At 39.0% G+C, this 22484-nt stretch overlaps 1 protein-coding gene and 1 long non-coding RNA gene across 2 annotated transcripts in view; one reads left to right on the forward strand and one right to left on the reverse strand.

Moving 5' to 3' along the window:
- LOC139975625 (uncharacterized) overlaps positions 1 to 22484 on the reverse strand; it is a 233551-nt gene that overhangs the window by 55168 nt on the left and 155899 nt on the right. The window lies entirely within an intron of this gene.
- LOC139976484 (ski oncogene-like) overlaps positions 11772 to 22484 on the forward strand; it is a 41853-nt gene continuing 31140 nt past the window's right edge. Inside the window, exon 1 of the mRNA XM_071985270.1 lies at positions 11772 to 12920. Coding sequence (XP_071841371.1) covers positions 11943 to 12920 — 978 coding nt within the window. The 5' untranslated portion in view covers positions 11772 to 11942. The remainder of the gene's footprint in view (positions 12921 to 22484) is intronic.

The following is a 22484-nucleotide window of genomic DNA, read 5'->3' on the forward strand; positions in this document are numbered from 1 at the left end:
ATTTGACCTCCACTAAAAACGATAGGTTTCTTCTACTCAATGTGGTACTCCTATACACACAAAATATGAGATTGGTCCAAGCTACTCTTCTTGAGATATCGTGTTTACAAGCAAGGCGTTACACACACACGCACAATCGTCCGCCTGCATGACTACATAGGTTACGATTATCATCGAAACCAAAATGTTCAAATGTCAACACTTAGAGAAAAGGATGATTATGAGGTGGATGGGAGAGAGGAGTTACGTGGAGGGAGGATATCGCGAAGTTTGACAGAGATAACCACGTAAAAGTGCTGTTTTATTTGATCAAAACCTATATCCCTCCTTGACATATCTAGGTTGAAAATGCATTATCTTGGGATAATTAAATGTATGTATGTATGTATGTATGTATGTATGTATGTATGTATGTATGTATGTATGTATGTATGTATGTATGTATGTATGTATGTATGTATGTATGTATGTATGTATGTATGTATGTATGTATGTATGTATGTATGTATGTATGTATGTATGTATGTATGTATGTATGTATGTATGTATGTATGTATGTATGTATGTATGTATGTATGTATGTATGTATGTATGTATGTATGTATGTATGTATGTATGTATGTATGTATGTATGTATGTATGTATGTATGTATGTATGTATGTGTGTATGTATGTATGTATGTATGTATGTATGTATGTATGTATGTATGTATGTAATCAGGCGCGTATCCAGGATTTTCAAACCCGGGGGGCGCGAATTACTATCTAAGCGGAGCGCCACCATCGGTTGGCGCGCAGCGTACAAGAAAATTTCTTGTTTTGAAACCCCCCAGATCACCGGAAACGGCACTTCTCGGGCTTGAAATGACCAACCAGATGTACACTTTTTGCCTGAGAACCAGGTATTTCCTAATAGTTTTTTTTTCATCCATAACCTTTTTGAAGTTTGTCAACCCGGCACACATCATGTTCGACCTGATGGCATCTCCTGTGGGTCTTTGCTTTTGTAGGTGATTCTACGTCGCGGCCCACAATACCCGTCAGCCCCACTTTTCAAGGTTTTAAGCCCCATATTTGTTCAGAATTTGAAAATTCAGATTTCTCGTGAATAAACTCACTTGAAAACATACCCATAATGTTGTACAAAATTTCATCTATGGACAACCAATATAGAAAAACTTCCTTCAACCCCTAACAGACCGGTCAAAATTGCACGAGTAGAGGGAAGTGTGATGCAGAATGTTGGTCAGAAATTTTCGAAAATTCAGACACAGTTAATTTATTGGTGTACAAACATTAAAACCTCTTATAACGGCTATTATAAAACTTGGTTGAAGGAAATGAAAAAATAGCAGATATTTCCGAAAGCGAACACTACACACATAGGCGTAGGAGGCGCGGCGGCAGTGGCGGAGCTAGGGGTATTGGTCAGGAGTGGCGAGAATGGTCTGTAGGAGCGCTTTCGACACTATCTAAGCGGAGCGCCACCACTGGTTGGCGCGTAGCGTACAGACAATTTTTGAATAAAGATACTCCATAGATCGCCGGAAATGACCCTTTCCGGGCCTGGCTAATTTGCAGATAAACGAAGAATAAGGTGTCATCGCCAAATTACACCAACAAAATGTGAGAAATGTCAATAAGTAGATGAGAGCGCAATAAAAAAGTCAATAATCACGAATAAGTAAAAAGTGGTAAAGAGCTGAAAAAGGCGCCAGCAGTCCATTTGAGTCCGTCAGGGGGGGGGGGCATCCACCCCCGACCGTATGGACGCTCCGCCACTGCGCGGCGGGGGTGCAGCCCCTAATTCGCCATTACTAATGTAAAAGAGAGTTTTGACATAATTGGACCTCCATGCTTTTTATACATCTACATGAGACATGTCGTTGTTTACATTAGCATCCCGCGAAATACTGCGCAATTTGAACGGACCGTACGGTACATGATGGCATGCGATGTAATAACCGATGCTTGCTAATATGATATTGACATGAACACGTTGAACGCGCGCTTCGCGCGCGAAAATTTTTGGTTATTTTTTCAGGCAAGTCGGACAGTTTTGAGGCTTTTCATCCTGGAACGCCATTTTCATGCTCACTGATATGATGTGATATCTGCTGTTTGCGTTACAAATTCGAACAGGCGCGTAGCGAGGAATTTGCCAATTGGGAGGGGCGAAGCCTGTAGGCAAATTATCTAAGCGTAGCGCCACCATAGGTTGGCGCGAAGCGTACAAGAAAATTTTGGCCGAAAATGCCTCCCAGATCGCTGGAAATGGCACTACCCAAGACCATTTGTTAGCGCGAAGCGTACAAGCAAATTTTGGCCGAAAATGTCTCCAAGATCGCTGGAAATGACACTTCCCAGGCCTTGTAAGTTGCCTCTAAGCACTTTCTATTTTGAAATTACTTAGCGATATCATTTAAAAAAAATGTTGAATGGGGGGGGGCGGGCGATCGCCCCCATCCCAAAATGCGTCATGTTCCCCGACGACACGGTCGAGTTCGAGACCAGCCACAGTTGGTTTCATAGCACAATTCTACACACGCGTTGTGATAGACCATATATAGTACATATATAGATCATTAGTGAGAGAGGAAAATGGAAACGTCAAAAAATGGAGTTGTCGGTGTAAGGGGTAGGGTGAGTCACACTTTTACGAAATCATTGATCCGTCACTGGCTACCCTTCAGCGCTGTAATGATGTCACTGTTCCTCTTTCTCTCCCCGGTGTCTTCGCGTTTTTCTTTTACTCCCTCCTTTTCTCCTTTTTCTCTCTTTCTTCTTTTTCTTTTCCCTTCCTTCCTCTCCTCCTCCTCTTTTTTCCCCTCTTTTTTTCTTTTTTCTTCTCTTTTTTTTCTCTCCTCTTTTTCTTACCCGGGGGGCGCGCGCCCCCAACGCCCCCCCCCTGGATACGCACCTGCGTATGTATTTTAGATCCTCCTGCAAGCAGGAACTCGCGAAGAAGCCATCATTGGCTTATCCAAAGCCGCAAGCTGACCGAAATCAGTCTCTTAGATTCATATTTAACGTCCATGATTATGAATTGTCAATTGTCAACAACTCTGTAACTGGACGACATACATTAATCACTAATGTCATAACAGATTGAGAGAGAAATGCATCACTTTGCCGTAAAACTGACAACAAGTTAATGGGCTATTAAGCCCGGGTCGATGGCTGGTGGTTTATGTACTAATTTGGGCTAGTATATAGCTTCGTTTTCATGCATGTTCCTATGAATACAGCCCACGAGACCGAAGGTCCGCGAGACCGAAATTAAAAAAAAGGTCTGCGATACCGAAGGTCTTCGAGAATCGAGACCGAGGTCCGCGTGATAAACTAGGCCTATAATAGTGGTAAGACAAATATTACTACCGGTAATATTACGTTGATAAAGCGCGTAATTAAAAAAATGTATAGCCATTTCTTTTCATATAGTGGATACCAGTGACTTATACGCAAGGGGGCTGGGACGGCTTGCATTGATATTACGTCTCCACCAGTGGCGTAACCAGAGGGGATTGCAGGGGCGAAAGTCCCCGCTCCCAAAAGTCTCGCCCCCCAGCCCCTGCTGCCCCAAATGAAATTTGAGAAACAATATAATTTAATAATTAGATATAGCGATACCCTATTTTAAACAATATTGCCCTCCCTGTCAATCTCTTTGACCCGCTCTGAAGCCCCTCTAATGAAAAAGTCTAGTTACGCCTATCGAAGGACCATGCATAGACCATCGGTCTCGCAGACCAAATGTTCGCGGAAATTCGGTCTCGCGGACCTTAGGTCTCGTGGAATTCCCCCTTTCCTATATGTAACAATACACTGTGTACTACAGTGAAGGGTGCATTGCGCTTGCGTCATACTATATCAAAGCTGTATTGGCTGCTTTAAAAGGATGACTCTTTGTATTTGCCGAATCAAATTTAGAATCTGGATATACTTAAAAAATAAAAAATCGTAGCAAGGATAATATTAAATTTGAGACACAATGATAATTGGCTGGTATTACTATTAATTTGAGAATTCCCGTCAATTACGGATTAACATCAACCGCGAACTGGTTTAACTGCATGTTTGTCCAATATATATATTTTGCCCACCAATGTCATGGGAGTGGGGTGGGGTGGGGTGGGGGAGGGCAAGTGGGATGGGCAAGACATTTGACTGGGGAGCTACTACCCCTGCCCCCCCCCCCTCCCGCTGGTTACACCACTGTGAGAATATTATATGGCTTTGGTCAGAAGTAGTACACAAGTAGTTAAAATACAGTTTAAATTTAATAACTGCCCCAAATTCTGATAAGTAAATTAAATGACACAGTCTAAGCATAAATTTAAGTCCATATACACTGAATATCGCAGAAGACTGACTTTGTGATTCCTTTTGTAAAAGGTAGAGGTTCCTATACACACACAGTTCAACTTTCTTTCCCTTTCTTGTTTCTATTTCTATTTTTATTATTTTTTTTCTGTTGTTGCTGGTATTTTGCAGTAACCATGGATGTCGCGCATCTACTACAAATTGATAATTTTCGTCAACATTCTATCATTATACGAAGCAGTCAAGGACATGAAACCTTTAAATGTTGCCTTCTAACTGACGCCCCACAACGTAAGTATTTTGGCTGATATATCCTTATTGCAGGGGCCAGTTGCGCGAATATTTCAAGACACATTGGTTTCCCCAAAGTTAGGTCCCGAAATGATTCCGTGTTTACATATACTGTGTCGATAGCCTATTACAGTAATAATTCCCATACCTACCGACGTTGTAATCAAAATAATGTTACGAACATATAATCATGTGTCATTCAGTTATACTAGCTGAAATCATTCGAGCAGGGCCTCTCGTTTGTTTAATTTTGTTTGTTGGTTGTTTGAAAAGTTGAACTTTGACCATCCGTAATATTCCTTGAATACGACTGCTTATAAGCGATCCCCCCCCCTCCCCTCCCATGAAAAACTCAACATATTTTGGACATAGCTTTCAAAGTAATAGACATGACAAAATATTGATATATATACTCATATAAATATATGTATATATAAACAATAAGGCCTAGACTGAAGAGCTGACGTCATTGTTAAACATCCTTGAACTTTATCCAAAATAGATATTTCATTTCTAAAAAAAATCTGTAAAGCAAAGGATATAGCAAAACAACTTTCTTTCGCAAAGCACTTTATACATTCAATTAAAAAGGCAAATTGACATTTTGTCAAAGAGCACATAACACTTAGCCCACGCCCCCCCCCCCTACCGTTCTTGATTAGAATGACAGGGAACAATTCCCCATACCAGCTAAGGAAAAATGTCCGGGAGTTGGTAAAGGTGAAAGTAATGCCATCATTAGCATATGTTGAGAACCTCAATATTTTGGATTCAGCATTTGCAATAACCATCTCCTTTAAAAGAAAAACTAACAACATTATACCAACAACTAAACTAAGCACATGTGGCTCGATGATGTCATATTTAGACTTGATCAAGTCTTCAGCCTTGGGTGTTAAAGAACCTTAAATCTGTGACATCTCCCAAGCGGATAAATATTTTTCTTAGCTGTTTGGTGCAGACTTATTATTTTAATGAAAGTTATCTCTATCACGTAGACCAAGCATGATCATCTCCAAATTGAAATAAGCGGTTCCTCCTGCAATCCTCCTTCGCCCCCTCCCCCCGGCCTCCCCCTCCTCAACCTGAGCCCATCTCACTGGTTGGTTTCCCTTCGCCCAGGCTAGATATTCAACTCTTCATCGGTCATATTATAATAATTCGCTACATATTTTTACCCTTAATTCTTACGTCTGTATAAGCCTGAACTAGACAAAATATATCCATAAACCAAATACCACACTAAATTATTTTACGATTATGTCCAACCTGTCTCTGTATATGGTTTATATAAATAAATACAAATACGCTCATGTTTCTTGAATCCTTTCAGTCCTACGGAGAGTTCCTAATAATCAACTTCGCATTTTTAATGTTCTTTCTAGTTTCTACTGAAAATACCGATCGGTTTTGGGTAATGCGGGCGGGTTGGTATTACATAATATTAAAATAGACCGCAATATACTGAACTCTACGTGAACTCCACATTCCACATGAGAGACATAATAATTCTTTCTTATTTACAAATAGCGTCACATGTTACGTGATGTTAGTCATGTGCTGACATTAATGTACGTGTGTCCGTTAACTGCTATCAATATGCGCGGATCTACTGTACTACTAGGCTATACTGAAACAGCCTACAATAATGAACATATTGTATGTGTTTCATTTCTTGACACGCAAGCGTAGTGGATAAAAAATGGATCGTAGCGTGCTAGTATTAACAGTGAGACAAGATAGTCGTAATTCTTTACATATAATTTGAAGGAAATTATAGGTGTAACCTTCTGGCACAACTTATCACCCCATAAGTTTGCCTTTTTCTGAACCATGCACAAGTAAGCAATAGGTTTTATATGTGTCTTCTGGGTGAAGGGTTGTTCCGTAACCATTGACACAATAAACTCTCGAGTGCTTCAAACTTTATAAAGAATCCTGTGTCTGCTTATAACTAGACTTTCAATTGCACACACTGTACTGCTGTACTGTGGCAACTGGTGTATGTATACATGTGGTGTCTACGTACGTTCGGTATTCACCATAGCGTGTTGCTCTGTATACAGAGTTCACCACGCCTTAACGGTCGACCTTTTCCTGCTAAACTGCTCATCTTCATAAATGATTCCCTATGTCCTGCTCGTGACGTCACGAACACGCCCCTCTTGCGTCGAGACAACAGACAGGAATGCAGACAAAATCAGCGAGTCCCGTGACGTCTCGCGTAATAGGAAAATACTCAGCAGCGTGTGTGTGGTTTGTCGCTTATTGCAATTTAAGGAGCAGTAAGGGACTATGTATGGCAACGGGCAAAACTTTCGAAAGAACGAACGAACGTTTTGCACACGTGCGCTAATACACGATTCATATGGGACACATTGCCGTGTCACTTGGCTATTAAATTACAAGACTGCTTTATTACTAAAGGTTGTTAAATATTGTACGTAAAAAAATCAGCTTGTGTTATATGCTGATTCTATGACCTCAACCACGCATGCGCACTATGGAATCGTCGATGAAGAGAATAAACCGGAAACTCACTTGTATAATGTTTAGTGAAGAGGAATATCAGTTTTGAACTTAGGGTGACCAGAACAGGTACTGAAAGCACGTGACGCATAGCAAGTAGGAATGTAATACAGTTCAAAAGCAGGCAACTCATAGAACATTCTTGCACAATAACAAAACGACAACTCCCTGACTTGACCTTTGAGATAGGATATCCCCTTTAATGGTGCAAGATTATTCGTACCTGTTTGTGGGAGTTTTTCATCGCAACCATCGAAATAAGCTAAAGATGACAGTTCGGTTTAAATCTAGGGAAAAGCTTTCATACCTGAGAGGCAGTGGCGGAGCGTCCATACAGTCAGGGGGGCGGATGCCCCCCTGACGGACTCATATGGACTGCTGACGCCCTTTTCAGCTTTTACCACTTGTTACGTATTCGCGAATATTGACTTTTTGATTGCGCTCTCATCTACCTATTGATATTTGTCACATTTTGTTGGCGATGCCACCTATTTATTCTTCGTTTATATGCAACTTAGCAAGGCCAGGAAAGGGTCATTTCTGGCGATCTAGGGAGTATCTTTATTCAAAGAAATTCTGTACGTTCCGCGCCAACCTGTGGTGGCGCTCCGCTTAGATAGTGTCGAAAGCGCCCCTACAAACCATTCTCGCCCCTCCTGACCAATACCCCTAGCTCCGCCACTGCTGAGAGGAGAGAGGCAGTGGCAGCGATTAAGAAAGATACTATAACTCCTGGTCCAGCCATCTCCCTAACAACCATTCCAGATACAATGTATATATGCCCGTCCCCACGCAGCTCCCAACTCCAAGTAAAATTAAATTGAGGGTAGTAAGACATTTCGGTAATCTATCGGGCATACCGCCATCTGCAAAATCCGATCCGGTCTCCGCTTCGATTTCTCGAACTCGGACCAACCGAGCGGCGATATTTCGAATAACACCCATGACATGACATTCGGCAAGAATCAAATCTACATATGAAAAACAAAATATATTCAAGACAGTGTGTAGATATAAAGGTCTTTGTCTAGTCTAGGTCTATGTAGATATAAATAGGTCTAATATTTTATGATATTCATGACGCCCTAACGAATTATTTTCTTCATGTTTTACGTCTCCTAATAACGACATGCATACCGGAACGGCCAAAGAGGGTAAACTCTGGTTGTTTGGGGGAGGGGGGGGGGGGGTGGGGGTGAGCACTGACTTCGATTGCATTAGGACCATACTAATCACGAGACAAACCACAAGGTTTTCTCACAACTTCCGACAAAATGGATCCTTTAGTGCCATTCGTATCACACATTCCAGTATGTGAATTGTTTTCAACAAAGGCTAATATATATATACATACTCCTGTTTTTGACCAAGATAAGTGTGAAGAGTGCATCCGGGGTATATCCAGCGACACACACCTCCATTGTAATATGAATCCGCTGGATTTACATATAACGGTATATACCTATAAGGAACTGACTTGCGTGCCATTCATATGAGCAAGTAGCGTGCGGTATATTGCACAAAATAACTATTGGGATTTCCCTATTGCAAGTTTCCTATTGCTGTCTGCTGGGTAAACACATCTGCAGTGTTCACTTTTCGGAGAAACGGAATTACTTCACCTCTGGAAGTTTATGCATTGATACATTTTTCATGTATTGGTACAGACTAGAAGAATGTGTTCTTTTTGTTTCGTTTTAAAAGTGGTTATTGATAGTAAAACGTTACGGTGTGTGGTTTTTATTAATTGTGAAAGAAGTGCATGTAGGACTAGATAAACCTACATAAACCTGTTTGCTTCGAATATATAGGCCTACATTACACACACGAAGCTTCAACTGTGTGTTGGTCTGTGTTAACTATGTGTTGGTCTGTGTTAACTGTGTATTGGTCTGTATTAACTGTGTGTTGGTCTGTGTTAACTATGTGTTGGTCTGTGTTAACTGTGTGTTGGTCTGTGTTAACATATGTGTTGGTCTGTGTTAACTGTGTGTTGGTCTGTGTTAACTGTAAGTTGGTCTGTGTTAACTGTGCGTTTGTTTTGCTATCTGACCGAGGACTTGAACAAAAGAATTCCAGGTCCTCGGTTGTGATTTCTAAAGAATCACCACGTCCTCGGAAGAATTTCTATTGCATGGGGTATTGTTAAGGTTAGGGTATGTGGATTTGAACAATGGAAAATACAATCGGGTCCTCGGTTTGAATGTAAGACCAACATGTGTGTGTTGGTCTGTGTTAACATATGTGTTGGTCTGTGTTAACTGTGTGTTGGTCTGTGTTAACTGTGTGTTGGTCTGTGTTAACTGTGTGTTGGTCTGTTTTAACTATGTGTTGGTCTGTGTTAACTGTGTGTTGGTCTGTGTTAACATATGTGTTGGTCTGTGTTAACTGTGTGTTGGTCTGTGTTAACTGTGTGTTGGTCTGTGTTAACATATGTGTTGGTCTGTGTTAACTGTGTGTTGGTCTGTGTTAACTGTGTGTTGGTTTGTGTTAACTGTGTGTTGGTATGTGTTGACTGTGTGTTGGTCTGTGTTAACTGTGTGTTGGTTTGTGTTAACTGTGTGTTGGTCTGTGTTAACTGTGTGTTGGTCTGTGTTAACATATGTGTTGGTCTGTGTTAACTGTGTATTGGTCTGTGTTAACTGTGTGTTGGTTTGTGTTAACTGTGTGTTGGTCTGTGTTAACTGTGTGTTGGTCTGTGTTAACATATGTGTTGGTCTGTGTTAACTGTGTGTTGGTCTGTGTTAACTGTGTGTTGGTCTGTGCTTACTGTATGTTGGTCTGTGTTAACTGTGTGTTGGTCTGTGTTAACATATGTGTTGGTCTGTGTTAACTGTGTGTTGGTCTGTGTTAACTGTGTGTTGGTCTGTGCTTACTGTATGTTGGTCTGTGTTAACTGTGTGTTGGTCTGTGTTAACATATGTGTTGGTCTGTGTTAACTGTGTGTTGGTCTGTGTTAACTGTGTGTTGGTCTGTGCTTACTGTATGTTGGTCTGTGTTAACTGTGTGTTGGTCCGTGTTAACGGTGTGTTGGTCTGTGTTAACTGTGTGTTGGTCTGTGTTAACTGTGTGTTGGTCTGTGCTTACTGTATGTTGGTCTGTGTTAACTGTGTGTTGGTCCGTGTTAACGGTGTGTTGGTCTGTGTTAACTGTGTGTTGGTCTGTGTTAACATATGTGTTGGTCTGTGTTAACTGTGTGTTGGTCTGTGTTAACTGTGTGTTTTGTATGTGTTCTCTGCTATAACAAGGAAATAAAGGCAAAGGGACGGATTGAAAGTGACTCAAATGGTTTGAGTTTTTCTATCTCGTGTCATAAATGAATGTTATGACTTTAAATCGATATAAAATGGAAGCTGAATTCCAATGAAACTTATCTGTTTTCGTTTGGTAAAACTGAATTTCGTCACCGTCAGACACTTGCTCGTGCTGACACACACGTATACAGCAAACGATCTTATGTTTTTTTTCTTAAATTTTCCGACTCTGTCGTCATTCAGTCGAAATGAAACTTGATTACCCAAGGTAAATATTACAGGGGATTATTTTTACTATTGAATAGTATCGATAATTAACCAATATCGTTCTCAGAAACAAACAGTTATTAATCCTGTTTCTTATGATAATTATTACCGGGGATTCCTTTTACAATTGAAAAGTATCGAAAATTAACCAATATCGTTCTCAATAACAAACAGCTATTAATTCTGTTTCTTATGATAATTATTTAACGGGGATTCCTTTTACTATTGAACAGTATCGATAATTAACCAATAACGTTCTCAAAACAAACAGCTATTAATTCTGTTTCATATCTGCAGTAGTATCTCCACACTGCATGGCGTATAGCTTGCAGCATTCACACAATGATAAACTACAGATATTATATATATTTTTGCGGCGATCACCAACTGTGGGCAATTTATCAAACCTAACCGGAGAAAGTATCTCTTGACATTGTATGATTACAATATAGACCAGACTAACTTTATTTTATACAAAAAAATGAATGTCACTGCAGTCAATTATACCTTTTTTATTTAGACGTGAAAAATGTTGGCTAGATAGTACCGTAATTATTTTGATTGATTGACATTGTATATCATGTACAAACAGCAGCTTTTCAGTTATTATTTCGAGAAGTATTTTCAATTTACTGTATTTTTTAATTGAATTTAACTAGTCAAGTTATGAAACTACATTGATATTGGATTGTAGTGCTGCTCAGTATCAAAATTTACTTCAATCCACGTGAAAAAAATTACTTAAAGTCTCTATGAAGTCCCACCGCACCCCCCCCCCCCTCTCCCCAACCCCTGACTCCCATAATTGTACCACCTAAAAAGTGTTAGTTATGGCATTTATTGGCGTATGATTTGTGATTGAACACTTTTCAGTCACGAGTACATGTTAGGCGTCTGAAATACATTTCAACTGTAAGCACACCACATCACTCTGATACCAAATTTCTAACGGTTTTAACCATTTTCGTATTACTTTGTTATAGTTGTTTCTTTGCACTCCTTTAAATAATAATGATCTAACAGGGGAGGGAAACGGAAGAGCAATTTGCATGCGCAGACTGTAACAGACGACGTACACTAGCTAGACTAGACAATAATACACTAATGTGTCAGACGGTTTTGAATGCGTGCTGCAGCTCAGAAGCAGTCAGCAACTAAGCAGATTACACACGAGGACTCAAGCAACCACAACAACAACGACCGATTCGCGAACGATTAAGTGAAAATTTCTTTGATTATCGGTTTTTGATTGTACATGGGCACTTACTTTGGACAACTATGGATGATCCTGTACCACAAACGTATAATCCGAACTTGGAAAAGGTGCTGAAAAGCTACCAGACTGTAGCAATGACAAGTTTGGGTGGACCAAGCTCTGCACGTTGGGTAGCACTGAATGCAAAGGCCGCGGCTAATGCTGCTACATCAGAAGAAAACCTAACGCTAAACCAACGGGTTGGTTCAGACGGAATTTCTTTCTTGAAAGAATCGGATAAATTAGCAGATGTTGTTCCACCAGGAACAAAATTAATGGTCAACTACGATTATCCACTCAGTCCACCCTTTCCGATACAGCAAATGCCGGTCTTCACACCGTTGGATCGTAACACAAGCGAGAAGTCTACGACAATTTTAGAGGGTGAGCATATCTCTTGCTTTACAGTAGGTGGTGAAAAGAGGTTGTGTTTGCCACAAATTTTGAACAGTGTCCTACGAGATTTTTCCTTACAGCAGATAAATGCTATGTGTGATGAACTACATATTTATTGTTCCCGTTGTAACCCTGAACAATTGGATGTCCTCAAGAGAACGGGTATCTTGCCATACAGTGCGCCTAGTTGTGGACTCATCACCAAGACAGATGCAGAAAGACTTTGCAATGCCTTGCGGAGTAAGATTCGTTTGCTCACGAAAAATGACATGGAAAAGCCATCATTTTCCCACGAAAACAGCTTTAAGGTTTACCACGAATGCTTCGGAAAGTGTAAAGGACTCATGTCCCCAGAACTGTACACAAACGTTGATGCAGCTTGTATTATCTGCTTCGATTGTGATAGCGTATTTTCGCCACAAAAATTTGTGATGCACTCCCATCATGATAAGGAGAATAGGACCTGCCACTGGGGGTTTGACTCAAGTAACTGGAGGAACTACTTACACCTTTCGAAAGAGATTGTCCACGAGAAGAAGTGGAAGGAAATGTTGGATAAAGTCAAAGCAAAGTATGACCTCAACCATCTGAACAAGAGAAAACAGGTCAGTGTGATAATCTTTTACTTGGAACATTTAGAGAAGCATTCCTCCGCCTATTTCCCTCAGTACTAGCTTATCTCTCTTATTAATGCTAGATTAACAAATTCATATGACATTAATGAGAAGGAAATCTGTATAGGACGGACTGGCTATCACAAATGTGCACTGTGTACCACAAGGGCAATATAATTCTCATCTTGGAGTATTTTTGGAACCTACTGTCACTATAGGCATAGTAATAGGCTGCTCAGAAAGTGCCATGAAAAAGTCATTTATAGCCTAGATAGTGAAAAGATTTTAAAAACTTGCATGTCTGCTGGATATTTCAATATATCATGTTTGTATCTTTAGACCTAGGCTAAGGTTTTCTATAGGCTTACTGTATTTCAGTGTCCTATATGCCATTGTTATGATATTGTATTAAAAGTTCTTCACACCAACAGCACTTTCCATTAAGAAGACACTGCACCAAATAGCCATGTTCCTCTGCCCACCCTACCATACCGTTACACAATTGTCTTATGATTACGTCTGCTTAACCAGGGAAATTTGATGAAAGTTTTGTGTGGGATTTGAGCAATCCTTGGCAATGATGGTTGAAGATGTCACAAAAGTTCTACGTAGTCTGTCAAGCTCGTTCTTGCATGTTACTACTATGAATATCATGTTGCCATACAGGTCTACGTCATTATAGATGCAGCAAATTTGCATTTGATCTCAAAAACTTGTCAAGTTTACTTCAGGCCAAGTAATGTAACTAGGTGACACTTCCATCTCACAAGCAGATGTTTGAAATGTCAGAAAGTCATGAGATGTGTTCCATCTTTTCCTTTGCTTTAATTCAAAACATCTAATTTGTTGCACTCAAATTTCAACACCCAGCTTAAGATATGTTTATCCCTCATAACTTATTGACTAAATTTCATATCCTACATATATTATTCATTCCAATTATATTGCAAAATCCACCGCAATGCTTGTTCTGAAAGGAACTCCACATGATTTTCTGGCCATAGAAGGCATAGATTTTGAATCGATGACATGTTAGTTTCCGTACCATACACTCTGCAAAAACATACTTGAAGAAAATAATATAATATATTGTGTACTGCTGTTCAACAAAACAAACTAGTCTGTTATTTATTGAATGCCCTTTGTGTAAGGTAGTACCAGACAAGCTGTATAGTGGAATGTGTAGTAACAGCCCTGTTGTTTACATAGTTTAACTAAAGCTCAGGATCACAGTCCAGCAGCCATTGTGTTTGTTGTCTTCTATTGACCATCAATGAGCACTGTTCAAATGCCTTGTAGACTGTCTAGTGTATAAACTTGAAAAGTCATATACCACCAGACTGAAAATTTTTATCTTGAAATTGATGTAATACTTGAAGTGTTCCCTGATTTTCACTTGAAATTAAATATTACTGAACATATACAAGGAAAAACTTATGTCTCCCCCAAGTTCCAACTAGCAAGTTTGCCAATGAGTTTTCCTGTGTAGCATTTTAGTAAACTCTCTTGTCCATGTGTGGAATTAGTATACATTTTCATACTGCATACATATATGGCGTTCTACAGTATAATTTTCCCTGTGTGTGTGTGCGTGTGTGTGTGTAACGTTACAGGCATATTTTGAAATAGTAAGCGATGGACAGTGTACATGTATGTAATAAGCTTTGATGCATGCACGTATGGAGTTCAGCAGTGTAATTTTTCCTCTGTGTGTTGTGTGTGTAACTTTACAGGCATATTTTGAATTAGTATGCAATGGACAGTGTACACTTAGTGAGCAGTTGTTAGTTTGTGTTTTCAAACTGGGTGTGAAAAAGCTGCAAGTATGCATACTGTTGGTGGTGGGCATGTAACATTGCAGTTTGGTTTTCTTAATTTTACATTGTGAAGACACACTGTTGCTCTGCAACTATTCACAGACTTAACAGTACTAGAGTAGTTCTGTAATTCATGTCAACACCATCACTTGCAAATACATGGAACTTGAAAAGTAAAGAATTTTGACAGACAAGTTTAAAGATCTTGGCCATCAGGATGTGAATTCTCAAAGACATCTTCCGTTCCTATTTGTCTATGGCATAAATTTGAAGAGCCTTTGAAGATTTGAGAGTACCTAATTAGTATCTACCATGTATCTAAATACTAAATCCCACCGACATACTCTCAAAACCTCCCTCCCTCCCTACCCACCCACCCACCCATCCCCCTCCCCATTCCCATACCTTGGTAGCAAGCAAAACGCAAGATAAATGTGAGACTGAAACGCATCTTGCGATCAGGAACCATTGAAAAGTACATGCAATCCTGGCAAGCGGGGTTAATAAACTTGAGTGCCTAACTTTAGCCTTCATACCTGACTTCACAATGATGAAATTGAGCATCTTAGAGTACATACAGGACAAAATGAATGGACGTTATTGATTACATGCTTTTTCGCGTAGAGAGAAAATGATATCGAGAACTTTCAGAAATGGGTCTCAATATTTTTGCATGCATGCCTTCAATTCAAAGTTGTAAGTAGGCAGCACTGGGTGACCACTGTGCATTAATAATTAGCCGTTACGTGGCATACTCGGTACATTGTTGGCTCGTTGGTTACCTATGTAAGGTTACCAAGTGTGTGTAATGTATTAGGCTTTTAACTTTTCAAGGTAAAGTAGATATGTACATTAGTAGCTTTGCAGGTGCTTAATGATTTAAAAAAAAATTTTTTTTTATAATAACTTGGTCAAAATGGAGTGCATTAGTCAAGTACCACTTCATCCATTTATTCATTCTTTCATAAATTCTGTTGACTGTTTTCTTAACGACAGCAATATATATATATGTACTATACAGCAATTATTATTTCAAATGTAAAGTTGTGAAGGAACTTGCGGATCATACCAGTATTGGTCTCAAGAGAACTGATTCTTTGAAGATGTTTAATTCACGATATAAAGGGGAGGAGGGGAATGGGGGGGGGGGAGTTCTCTAAAAAGTAAAAGAGTTGTTGTGAACTTATAAGATGAGAACTGCATACTTGCTAGGAAAGTCCAAGAAAACTGTAGGATTTGACCCTAGTGAATGACGCTTTAATTTAGTTGCTTTATAATCCAATTTCTTTAATAACTCGGTCAATGATCTTCGTCTGATGATAATTTCTGGAAGGGTGTCTTATAGTAGTATGGTCAAAGTGAATCTAATTAAATCTTATTTTAAGTAATGTTCTTGCAAGAAATTAGAAAAAATAGACCACATTCAGAAAGTTGCTCTAAGCCTTATGTACATTACAGAAATAAAAGTTATCCACAGCTTGGGATGGGTTAGTACATGTAAATAATATTCTATTCGTATATTTATTGCAAAATAATTGTTTTGGTAAATGAAATTCAAGGCAAATAACCAGTTTGTGTGGTTTTTCCAGTAAATGCTAATGAACTCAAGGTTGTTAACTGTTGCATATTCAAAATATTGGCATCAATCCAACTCTCCAGTATTTGTTGTGAAAGGAGAATTAAGTGATCAGTTTGAATGCTACCCACTCACTCATTGCATGGGCATACGGTAGTCTCCTGTTTCCATTGTCATTATCCAAATTGGATCTTTTGCGGTACGGTTTAATCCACCCTGATTTCTACTGGTTGCTAATGTACAGTATGTTTATTCACCTTTGAGGCTGTGATGTCATTCGTGAAGTAAATATAACAGCAAAAAAACAAACCCTAAACCCGCCAGAAAAACTGCATTTGATGTGATGTTATAATTTCTTGGACATTCAGTGAACTGCCTCGTGAAAACTGAATACATAATTTACCCAAATTTTATTTCTGTACACATATTTTTGATATTCACAGAAAAAGTGGACAGGATGGTAGTTAGAAACTTTGCTCTGTATGATAACGTATCCAGACTTGTTATTACCTTTTATCTAAGACTAACGAGGTAGATTTTGTATCTTTGAGTAACATTGTGAATAATCAAGATGTGGCTACAAGCTTTGTTTTTAGAGACCCTGGAGAAGTTTGTGGAAATCAATGCTGCTCCACATTTGTCTACAAGGTTGGCTAAGTTCATTCTGCTAGTTCTCAACCATTCATAACAGACATCCTATGTTTGTATGTTTACAAGTGGGGAAGATATCTCCCAGATGGTGTCATAAACCAGAGCTGAAAATGTAAACAAAGTTGTAAATAAAGCGTCAGTGAGACAGCTTTCTTGCTCTCTAAAATTCTACGCTCCTCTGGAGAAGGAGATGGACTTGTCAGGCGCCCTGTGATGAATGTAACTTCTCTCTGTCATCTCTCTCAGAGACAGGAGGAAAGTTATCAACATAATTACTCCAGTCATGCAACCCAGCCTGTAATGAAATGGTGGAATGCAATTTGCGTGCGAACCTAGGCTGTGAGAATGCTAATAATAGATGGCTTGACAATGTATCTTGGGAGGTAGCTTTTTCAGTATTGCCCACGCTATCTCTCTCTCTCTCGCTCACTCACCGAGCTGCTAACTTGGAACAGTCGAAAAGCTGCATGAGGGCAAAATAGCTACATCTCTTTATATATACTGTATATATATATATACTAGTAATGCAATGCGATGAACAGAGTGCTACGGTGTTATTGGTCATAAATTATTGAAACTCGAACATGTATGCATATTGCCAGCAGGATAGTTGTTGCTTTTAGAATATTCTCATAGATACTTGAAGATATATTGCATCGCATCTTCCATCAAGTCTCAACAATCATCGTAAATTGTACTGTGGGTACTGTTAAATGAGTTTTAAAGATATTTAGTGCCTTACTTTTTGTGTGAATTTCCAAGATCGATATTTTGATAATTCTATCACAGATGCATATCGAGCTATCGAGTAGATGAAGTTGTTAATGGCTCCTATGGTTATCTCCGGTTGCCCTTATAATTAATGCTGTGTTATTTTATTTTTCTTTAACGTCAATTTTTTTTCTCTCTTTTCTGTTACTACTTGCAGTATTTTAGTCAGGTTTAAGTCACATACTGCTGTATGCCTTCGTAAATAGCAGCCAAAGGGATTCTTATCCTTTTCATAGAATTTTATTTTTACTAAAAAAGTAGCTCCCTACTATGCAGTATGTAATGTATAGCATACATATTGCAAATGAATACAGTGCACTTGTAGCAGACAACGATTTTGATATATATCTAATGTACTGTACACACGGTCCATTACTGTACCTGACATATACAGTCTTGGAATATTGCACATCATATAAATCTACTCGTTCACACACACACACAAAAACTTGAATTATACAGAACTCTCCATACGTTAGAAACAAAAGAGAGAGGGAGAGAGAAACTCCCTTGTCATTACGAATCCTTCGGTTGAAGAGCTCTTTTAAAATTGATCACTGGGAAAATATACAATAACGTGCATGTGTAGCCAATGCACACAACAAATCCTTTTATGTCGGTGCAGTTTTGGTTGAGGTATAAATGGGAGAAACTTGTCATAAACCGCCACCCGTTATGAATATGAAAATTTTTTGCAGTAAAAAGACTGAGTCGACGATGGTAAGGTGAAAGGTTCCTCGCTGTAAGTGTGTTATCACAACAAGGGTTTAGAGAACCTCTATTCATGTGTTTAATATGATGTTATTCCGCCATCTGGTGGTGTGTACTGGTTCGTTACCTTGCATTATCGTTGCCCTGGTTAGGCAAGTTTCCTGCCGGATAGGGTCGAAAAGAGTTCACGTCTGAAGGAAAGAGCCTGATAGCAATAAAATTTGATGGTAGTTACTGGACATTTGAAACCCTTTGGCAAAGTGCAGACCTTGTGGTGTTTGATTGAAGAAACATGTCTCTGTATTGAATCTGGACACTCGTTTCTGAAATATGACTGGCAGAAGGTACAAAAACACCATATAATTTATTCATTCATTCTTGCTTAGTTTTTTTCATTACAACAGCTCTTAGCAAGTCTATAAAATGTGAATTGTCTGATGAGCCATAAACTTGTATTGACTCTATATCTTTGTCACATAAATTGTACCATTTGTAGAAAATCATACCTTACCATCTTGCCCACATACAGCACTGCCAAGTTCACTTTCAGGGAGAGCTAGCAAACATGTTTGAACTGACCAAGTGACCATTGCTTAATATATATATGGCCGGCCAGTGATGGACACTCCCCAAAGAAGAAGAAAGATACCCCTAATAAAGCTGTCAAAACTTGATATATTGCACAAACAAGACTGCTGTGATGGATCATATAGCAGCAGCCATCCACCAGCATCAGAGAGGCACAGTATCTTATTGACCAGCGTACATAGATTAAACTGGATGCCATATATCAGTTAATGAAGCAACTGTGGTATTTCGTGATTTTGACTCCCATTTCGGCCCTTCAGTATTGCTGGGCTTTTTGCCACTAGAAATGGTTTCTATGGCATCTGAGTAGATATCACAAGACAAGATACTATGCAATGGGGTCTAGAGTAATTTCCAAATTTGTGGTTTGAATTTACATATAAATATACGAAATGCTATTTCTTATCGTCTTTACAGCATATAGGCTGCAGACTTAATCTGCTTGAACGTACTACTTGTTTCCCGGGGTATAATGGATTGGAATAATTTTGGCTTTCTACAGTCTCGCAGTTGGTCAAAGATTGTGGAAATGTGTTTATCAACTTTTTCGGGGAAACAGGAGAGCGCTACAAGGTGCCAAAGAAGGCTCACGGTCAGATAGAAAAGCACAGTTTGCAAATAAGTCAGTTAGACCTTCTAAACCGTAATCTTTTGCGATATGAAAGGGTTTATGTCAGATTAATGTTCATTATCCAGTATGTTTAATAAGAAGTTATGGTTTCAACCTTGCAAACTTAACATGGATCTCTCAGTTGAAATTGCAGGAAATTCAGTTGTAGCATGATTGAATGTTACAGTGACTGGTTTGGTCAATATGGTGTCAAATTCATTTACTTCCTAAATAATGCAAGACATGCAGAACTTCTAAATTTATGGAAAGTGATAAAAAAAATTAGGTAATATAAAAGTATGCAGCAATATTCCAAGACAGGATCTTCAAATTATGTGGTTTAACAGAGCTGTTTTAATAGTCAATATGCAGTCATTCAAGCAAATCATTCAGGCTTAAAAATATAAAATTGTTAGTCATTAATTCTTTGATGTCTCCCAATAAATTAAAATGTTTCTGCTCAATTAGAGACAGAGATATCCTAACCTTAGATGAGGAATAATGTGAATCAATTATTTGAGTTGTTCTGCAATGTGAATTGCAAATTTGAGACAATGAACTCGTCCCAAAGTCGGTCATCATGAAATTTTTTCTCGAAATATTCGATTTGATAAATCTGTAGCTATCTCACCCAGCTGCTGATGGCTGAAGTGGCAGTGGTTCCTGTGGCCCTGAGGCTGATGACAAGATCCTCTGTGACCTCACAATGATGATGATAAAACAAAAGACCAACGACCTTTACCTGTTCTGGTCTTTGAGGTCACAGACCTGTTTTAATCCTCAGGTTTGGTCAGGTGATAAGTTATTTGGTCAATCTATTTGGACATTACCCCGCGAGCATGGAAGGGGTCACTGGCCATCTTCTTTCATGACCGGTTCGCTCTTGATGTAAGTAGGACTTTTATCAGGATTGCCTGCCATCCTTAAGAAATGGACCTGTCACTTACAGAACCAAGTATATTGTGACACCTTTCGTGATTAAGAAAGTTTCATAGACCGCTTTTGGCACACCTTAACAAGAAAAGACCCGACCGGACCAACCATCGTCATGGTCAACATGTGACCCCACGGCGATTTGACCTGATGGTGGGTGTTCTGATCATCGCTGCGAAACTTTCTCTTTGTTTGCTATAAAAACTCTGGCTGGTTTTACGAGCAAGGTCCTTCCGGGTACGCCCAGTCAGACTCATTTGTGAGGGCAGTGAATCTTTTTTCTATTCCCAGGTTAACCTAGTTCGGTTTAACGGGTAGTGGTGGCTACCCAGCATTGGTGGTGACAGACCAACCTTTAAGCTATATATGACTTGTAGGTGGTTTTCAAAATAAGGAACCAATCAAGTCGCGATTTTCTTTTTTTTTTTGCTTTTCTTGGCAAGAATACCAGAAATTTTGCATTTATTGATCAGAATAAATACGATGCCTTACGGTATAGATTTCTTTAAATTGGTTGACATATTCAAGCAGGTTCAACTTCAACAAATATCACTCAGGTTACTATATTCTTCTCTAGCACTTAATATATTAGTAGACTTAATCCAACCCACCTTCCCCTCCCCCACCCAGTTTGCTAGTAGCAAGTTCAACCCCACCTTCCCCCACCCCACCCAGTTTGCTAGTAGTTGCAAGTTAAACATTTAATTAGAGAGTGAGTCCAGCAACCTCATTTAAATCTGAACACACTGTGGGTGGACAATAATTCAAACATGTTTTTTACTACATTAATCATGCCAAAGTCGAAATAAAATCTGACATGCTGAAACTTTCCAAAAAATGAACTTTCTAAGCTTTTCAAAAGGTACCGTTTGTGGCATTTGAATATTAATTAGTATGGAAATTTACTAGTTATAAAATAAAATAAACCAGAGATTTTCCCTGAAAACAATTTCTTCCTTTAGTTGTCTCAGTGCATCTGTCAACACAACCTAATTGGTTTTTCCAGATTTCTTTGTATTGCATTTACCTTTAAAAAGATTTTTTAAAAATTTGCAATTATGTATCATAATTATTGTGACTCAACTTTCCTAAAAAAGTCTCAATATATATGTATATCTTTCAAAAGCAGAAGTCCTTGAATAATACTATTTTACATTATATACTATTTCTGTAAAATATTACACTGCCTGTGTATTCCCAGCCAACCTCTTCAGAGATTTGCATTTCTCAGTTGATGGAGTGCATTTGTCGCTATGGGTAACTGGTTTTCCCTAAATAATGACTAAAACATCATTTTTCACCCCCTGGGGGCAGTGGCAAAGTAGTTCAAAGAGTAGACTTGGATGCTAGTCTTATGCGTACCACTTTCCTACTAGTGTAGTGTTGTCCTGAGGCGGTATTGGGGGAAGGCATTGACACAACAACAAGTTCACATTTGTGATTTATCTCCAGTTGTGTGTAAAGAAGGGTTTTAGGAAACTAAGTTTCTTTTTGACACATGTAATAAGCTGAACATAATCTTAGAAGAATCTTGGGTGAAAATTTGCATTCATTTCATACTTGGGTGGGGTTGTGTGGGATGTTAAACTTGAGAGGATAACAAATTCTATCATAAAATAAAGATATGCAATGTACAGAGCACGTGAAATGAAGCATGTTGGATTGAACCAACCATCACTTTGCATACTGTAGCTTAAATTCTGATCTGTTGAAGTTTGTGGAGGTCAAAGTTCATTTGCAGGCAACAAGGACCATATCCAAAATTGTGTTTGTTGTTCCTTTAAAACCTTCCTTTCTGTGTCACAGAACGCTATTTGCCATCATTGTACTGTTCATGTTGGTAGTAAAGAACAACTCGCTGATATGTGAATGGTTTTATCGACAAAAACCAGTAAAAT

Source organism: Apostichopus japonicus, chromosome 11, assembly GCF_037975245.1.
Source record: "Apostichopus japonicus isolate 1M-3 chromosome 11, ASM3797524v1, whole genome shotgun sequence".
In the NCBI taxonomy this organism is placed as follows: domain Eukaryota; kingdom Metazoa; phylum Echinodermata; class Holothuroidea; order Aspidochirotida; family Stichopodidae; genus Apostichopus; species Apostichopus japonicus.